Source organism: Camelina sativa, chromosome 3 (assembly GCF_000633955.1).
Source record: "Camelina sativa cultivar DH55 chromosome 3, Cs, whole genome shotgun sequence".
NCBI lineage: Eukaryota > Viridiplantae > Streptophyta > Magnoliopsida > Brassicales > Brassicaceae > Camelina > Camelina sativa.
The window spans coordinates 14,541,852-14,548,822 of record NC_025687.1 but is presented as its reverse complement, the minus strand read 5'-3'; the positions used below and the strand labels follow the sequence as shown (position 1 = coordinate 14,548,822).

Below are 6,971 nucleotides of genomic sequence, written 5' to 3'. Positions count from 1 at the left end.
ATATATATATATATATATATATATCTAATATGAGTAAACTATTTTGACAATGGTTTTCGTGTTAGAAGTTAGACCTAATAAGACTTTGGCAGAGTAAAAGATATACTAAAAAAAAAAAAATTGTTGAAGATTTGGTAGTATAAAGCATATGATACCTTAACAATTCATAAGTGACTGGATGCCACTGTTGTTGTTGTTTTGCAGAGACATGATAAACGTATTTTTGGTCCATGATAAACTTGTGGTTCATGGGAGTTCTCAATTTCTCATTAGTCGTTAATATGTGTCAACTATTTATGGTTCATCCCGTCGTATCCTTAAAATAATAATAGACATAAAGTTTTGGTTGGTAAAATAAGTGGTTAACAGGCACATAATTATGGTACATCCCATCAGTGTCGTGCCTAGGTTCTTTGGAGCTTGGACAAAACATAAAATGTGGCCTATATAATTTAGTTAAATATAATTATTTCTAACCTAGATATAACCATAGAGAATAAATGAGCAACGATCCAAAATTATGGGTCTAAATGTGTATAGTGACATGAATATTTCAAGCAAAATACATACGCAAAACAAGTTAAACCTACTAAATCAACAAAATATTTTTAATAATGTGGCTGTGGTCAAATGTCCTTTTTTATAAAGGGTAAGCACCGCACTGATCTCATCCCACTGGATTGTGTGTTCATACATAATACATGCTTTTAACGTTTGAAAAATCATATTGTGTTTCCAAAAAAAAAAAAAGGAGGTAATTTTCACATAATAGACATAGACCAATATATATTTGTATCCATCATTTGGCAAAGTTAAAAACACTTCTCGTAAAATAGCCCTAAAGTAAATTTTGGACAAAAACCAAAACAAAAGAGCCATAACCAGCATCCAAGGAAAGGGGTTAATAACTTAATATAGTTCCGAAACTTAAAAATTCAAAGTGAGGTGGAAGATAGTTCCACGAATGATTGGGAGGCAGATTATGACTCCGATAATAAACTTATCCGGACCGGCGAGCCCCACCAGACAAATGGCAAGCTCGTAAATTCAGAATCATCAGTGCGAAGTATTGTATGATTCATGACTCATTCTTCATGCGAGGAGTTACCGATCCATATTTGCTTTGCATACATGATTTTGGAGTAGAGATTGTGATAGTTGAGGTTCACTAGGGCTATGCGGGTGTCATTTCAAGATAAAAAAGATTGGGATACTTCTGGTCAACCATGTTGGCAGATTGCAAAAAAATATGCTCGAAAGTGTACGAAGTGCATCACGCTCCATTAATCCATCAACCTTCCGAAATTTTTGTCCTTAATGACAGCTCCTTATCATTTCATGTGTTGGTCAATGGATATTATCCAATGCGCCGGTCAACCAGAGGTGTCTAGTAACTCCTAGTCTTGACTGATTAATTCTCGAAGTGGGTTGAAGTTGAAGCGTACATATCAATCAAAGATCCGAAGGTCAAGATTTTCCTATGGAAGAATATTATTTGTCGGCATGGAGTTCATCTCTATGGGTCTCAATTCATCTCTAGGGACTTTGAAGAGTTTTGTGCGGATTGGGGGATATAAAGTAAGCTACTCAAAGCCCAAGTATTCTCAGGAGAACAGGCAGGCAGAAGCAGCTACCAAAATCATCTTAAGTGACTTGAAGAAGCGGTTAAATGCTCATAAAGGCGAATGGTATGACGAACTTCAACCGGTGGTTGAGTATACTTGGAAAAGCACATGGAGAGACTCCCTTCTCTTTGGTAAAGCAAATCTTGCAACTGTAAACCCATTTTTTAAATCATCCCAGTACGTAGGAATCTAAATCCTCAAGAAGATCAACAACATTTAGATTCTCATTATCCTTAACGACAGATTAATAAGGATTGCTACATCATGATCATAAGAACCAATAGTACCATCATAATAACCTAAAACAAACAAAGAATGTTTTTACGGCTTTAAATTGTAATGAATAATGATCACAGAGAGCTAGTCAAGATTTGGAAATGAGACATAACTTGTCCTCGAACTTCATCTCTTTTCACTTTCCCAGTTGTTGTCAACGGAAACTGCTTCTCCCATCGGACAAACCTCTTCGGTATCTTAAACCTGTCCAACAAGTTCATCAAACTTATAAGTATATATATTTAAGAAAATTTTATTCGTTTAGAAACTAGATTATCAAAGATATATTACCTGGTTAGGTTCTGTGTTCTACAATGATGCTTGAGTGTCTCACTTGACAGTTCGAAACCTCGTTTGCGGTTTTCAACATCAGACCATATCCAATCCTCTTGTAAAAGAACACAAGCAACGACCATCTCCCCAAGACGAGCATCAATGACGCCTATCACCACAGCAGAAACAATCCCAGGATGCTCTACTAGAACAGCTTCAACCTGTGCATTCATTCCATGTAAAAATGCACAATTTGAGGCTAATATCGACCAATTTCTTGTATTGGAAGCTAACCTCTTCGGGGTAAACATTCTCGCCTCCAGTTTTGATTCGGCCATTGGACCGGCCTATAAGCCATAAGTTACCAAACCCATCAAAGGTCCCTATATCACCTGTGTCAAGCCAAGCTTCATTGCTTCTGGATTCTGATGTTGCAACGTTTTCTTGAACTAGTTGATGACCCCAATATCCAAGCATTGTGTGTGGTCCACGAGTTAGAATTTTCCCGACCCTCGATGAATTCTCGTCGAGTTTAATCATCAGTTCGATATGCGGCGCAGGCTTGCCAACGCATGTACCTTGCTTTGGTTGATTAACCAAAGGATATGTTACTTTCAAAGACTCTTTAGTTGGATCATGGAGAGTCATGAAGGTCAGCGAAGAGCACGCCTCTGTCATCCCTTTGAAACCAACATCTCAAAGAGTTTAGTGTCCAAAGATTCAAATAAAAATGGTTGTTTTGAGGAAGCCAAATGAGGAGGACTCACCATAAGCTGAGAGTATTTTCGCACATGGGAAGATTTTCACAGCTTCTTGAAGGAGTTCACTTGATAAAGATCCCCCTCCATTTAGTATCTTTCTCACGCCAAGGTTTTCAGCTCCATTCTTCGTTGTCCTTCGAGTAATAGTAATTTAGCCAACCAACGGTTTTAAAGACTAATATTTACCCCAAGCAAGGAATTATTCATTTCTATTTTTACCTGTTGACACGAATAAGATCGGCCATCATAGCTGGGACGGTGATGAAGCAAGTTATACGGTTTTGTTGCATAACTTGAAGGGCTGTTTTGGCATCAAACTTGGGGAGCAGAACATGGGATGCCCCAACCATTAGCATGGCCATAGCAGATGACAGACCGCCGATATGAACTAATGGTGATGTATGCAAATACACCTGCAGAGAAGGTTAAGAGACTCTTTACTTAGGGAAGTATTCAGCTTTATAAAATTCATTGAGGACAAACAGGTAAAAAAAGCGTACATCATCCTCACCGTAGCCAACAATAGCAATCTTAGCTAGAGACTGTGTAATGAAAGCCAAGTGGCTTATCGTGACACCCTTGGGTCTTCCCGTTGTACCTACTCCCATTAAGAAACAATAAGAGATCAAGTAAACTGACGACTATGTATTTATGGAAAATACAGAGAAGCAGAAGTAAAACATGTTGTACCAGAAGTGAAGCATATCACAACAGCATCATCAGGAGCCCAAGCGTACGTTGCTAAGGAAGGAACCAGCACATTCTGTTTAAGCATCTCGGTTGTCAAAACTGGCCAGTAGTAACAAAAAAGAATAAAAAAAAAAACAAATGAAGTCACAGTTGCATCTCCTTTGAGTTTTAAGGTACACTATACAAATGAAATCATACACTGGTTATGTTCATTTGCAAAATCTGTAGAGGTAGACTCCATCAACACACGACATTTCAACGAAGGTATATCTTCATTCTGAACATCAATGCACCACGACGAGACACATGTCTCATCGGTAACCAAAAGGACAGGTTCTACTAGCAGCATTGCCATTTTTGCTTCTTTCAAGCTCTGCCCTTTCACAAGAACAATAGATCATCAAGAACGCCAAAAATGTGTCAGTCAGGAACTTTCTTTTAGACATACATACACAATCTAACTAAAAAGAATGTAATAAGCAGCAGACACTGACCCATCTGTAATTCAAAGGAGCAACGATTCCTCCAACCAATGCAACAGCCAATAACCACTCCAAGAACAAATCACTGAATCCACCAAAAAAAAAACAAAAAACAAAGACCAAAACTTGAAATAACATAACATTCAACGGTTCAGATAGAAGTATCGACACAAAACAAATCGAATCTAAGACCCAAATTTTAAGTTGTAACTCCTTGCCGGTTCAAATTTAATTTACGTGTTGGACCTGTTCAGAGCAGCAATAGAGACGACATTTCCGTTGCGAATGCCGAGACGAATCAGACCTGCGGCGAGGCTCAGTACACACTTTTAATTATAATAGGCTCCAAGAATAAATAAATATGTCGAGATTTAGTTGGGCTGGCTGGGACTGACAGGATGATAGAAGCTACTGATCGTTTCGATGAAGGTGAATGTCCTTTTGTTTCCAAGCGACGCAAATGACTTGACGTAGGCAATCACCTCCAAATATGCTTAGTTCTGTTTAAAAAAAAAAAAAAAAAAAAAAAAAATANCTTTGTTGATTTTATCGGAATATCAATGCTCCGTTAGTTAAAGTGGTAATCATCAGGATTGATTTCATGTTTCAGCTTTAATCCTGATGATTATGACGTTGCTAGACCAAAATATAGTATCAGATATTATTATATTGGATCATCGATTTTAAATCAAAAAATTAGACTATCTCAGTCACTTGCAATCGAAAAATTAATACATATTCTTTTTGCAAAACATCATCGAAATGAATGATAAATATTACACACTCAACATGAAAAATCACATTTTCTAATCAAATTAGATAATCATGTTTGAAACTAATAGTAGTATTGTCTTAAAAGCGAGTTCGATAATTTTAAATTAATTGGATATAGTGCTTTTTTGTAATATTATTGAACTTGGTTTACTAAAAATACATGTCACATTGACTCATGAAAATTAAAGGATAAAGGAACAAATATACACTAAAAGAAAAAAAAAATACTCTATTGATAATATATTCAATGGATCTCTCACCAATGCATACGTTTCCATAAAAAAAAATTATAACTTGGCTGAGACGCTCACCAATGCACATGATCTAAGAAAGTAAGCATTTCCTCACATATTTACCTTTGACACCAATGGTTTCTCTGATGCGATCAGTGTAGAGATGATTCTCTTGCCCAACGAAAAGCTATGGATTTAGTTTTTAAAATAAATTTGAAGAATGAGCCAATATTTTAATATGGCATCGAATCAAAATTGACATGGATCGTACAATCGACAATACAGGAAAATCACAATATCAAATTGAACCGAACTCAAGAGAGTGAGAGGTAGGACATGTGAGGGAAGAGAGCAGCGGCAACACCGTTCTAAAGGCGGACCTCAGCGGTTTTGGTGACGGAGATGGAAGGGAGATAGAGGTGAGTGGTGGGAAGAAGATTCCGGTGAATGAGGAATCCAGTCCGGTCGAGACGCAATGTTCGATTTCGATAAACTCACTGTCACCGGTGACAACAGTTGTTATTAAAAAATATTGAATTTCCAATGAACTTTCTTAATTTTGAAATCAAAATTCACAAAAATAATTTTTTAGCTTGAAGAACCAGGTGAAGAAGAAGATTTTGGATCAGATTGTTTACAGACAAGTCGGGTGAGTTTTTAATGTTTGTCTGGTTTAGAAAATAAGTTTCATACCGTATTTTTATCGGTTTATATTAGGTTTGGTTAGTAAACCGTTTAAACCATAAAAATTGGAGAAATAGTAATACAACTATGGATTCGGATAGAAATAGATTGAGCACTTAAGTTTGTGGGATATATAGAACGAGATCAAAGTTCTGGGTGGATTTGGTATGATGCGATAGTTCCGAGGGGGAAATAGGACGTTATTCCTAAAGATACCATAACAAATTTGGAGATGGAAAACTTGGTGGCCAAGTTACTCCGTGTGTATTAATAATTGAGGGGGAAGACGTTGTGAACAAGATTACCAATTCTTCTGTCTTAATCTCTTGTTTTTCTGCTAAGAACGATAAAGGTCTCTGCTTCTCAACCAGCCATCGCAGCTCTGCCTTCGTAAACCGGTGTTGGTAGAGCCTCTCCCCATGTTTTTAATGGCTCCTCCTCTTCCTTGCTGCAAACTCCTCCTTGCGTCATGCTCGTCGCTAAACCTTGTGGAGCGGGTCGTCTCGGAAAACTAAAATATCTCTATCATACCAGTGAAAAAAGTACTTATGATCATTTGGCAAAAATGGCGCCTCTTGAGTTGGTGTATAGGCCTACTATCCCATGGCAGACTTTCTACCCTAAAGAAGAAAGTGAAAACCAAGGCGATGTTACTGATGCAATGGTAACTATTGGTTTATCTCATGACTGGGTAGCTTCTTTGAAGAACGGAACTGTGCGTCTCCAAGACGATCTAAACCCGGCTGCATGGGATTCAGATCCAAAACGTATCTCGTTGCCTCCTCTTGTAACTCTGCGTCATTGCCAAACCCAAATCGTCACCAACGTGGCAATGTCCACACCTTCTCCAGACGAAGAGGATTGTGTTGTGGCTGCTAAGTTCTTGGGACCTCAGCTCAGCTTTTGCAGACCGGGTCAAAGGAACTCCGAATGGATCAACGTCAGAATCGAAAACCCCTGTTTCTTCTCCTCCCGAGTCATGTTTTCAAAGAAACATGACATGTTTTGCATACCCGGATCTGGAGGCCACCTCATTGCATCATGGGATCTCCGCAAACACAAGCACACACCCAAGATTCAGAAGTTGCGGTATCAAGGCTTTCCCGAGCTGACCAAGACCAAACGGGAGCTTTTGAATTCATGCACCACGAGCGAACGCTTGGTGGAGTCACA

The 6,971-nt window shown here is 38.1% G+C and overlaps 1 protein-coding gene across 1 annotated transcript; it reads right to left on the bottom strand.

Annotated features, from left to right (window-relative positions):
- Positions 1,976-6,219, bottom strand: LOC104778959 (2-succinylbenzoate--CoA ligase, chloroplastic/peroxisomal-like). The gene is made up of 10 exons (XM_019240186.1): positions 6,167-6,219; positions 4,120-4,192; positions 3,824-3,998; positions 3,626-3,724; positions 3,436-3,533; positions 3,155-3,348; positions 2,942-3,069; positions 2,469-2,854; positions 2,193-2,395; positions 1,976-2,105 (listed from the first exon to the last, which is right to left on the bottom strand). Exons 1-10 carry the CDS (start codon positions 6,217-6,219, stop codon positions 1,976-1,978), a joined length of 1,539 nt encoding a protein of 512 aa, XP_019095731.1.

What these genes read in the sequence shown, in the direction of transcription:
- LOC104778959 (XM_019240186.1), bottom strand. Translation starts at nt 6,219, where the DNA reads ATGGGGAGAGGCTCTACCAACACCGGTTTACGAAGGCAGAGCTGCGAT. An exon ending in AGGCAGAGCTGCGATGGCTG is followed by an intron (nt 4,193 to 6,166) that starts GTTGAGAAGCAG and finishes TGGTGGATTCAG; the next exon opens with TGATTTGTTCTTGGAGTGGT. An exon ending in CTCCTTTGAATTACAGATGG is followed by an intron (nt 3,999 to 4,119) that starts GTCAGTGTCTGC and finishes GTGAAAGGGCAG; the next exon opens with AGCTTGAAAGAAGCAAAAAT.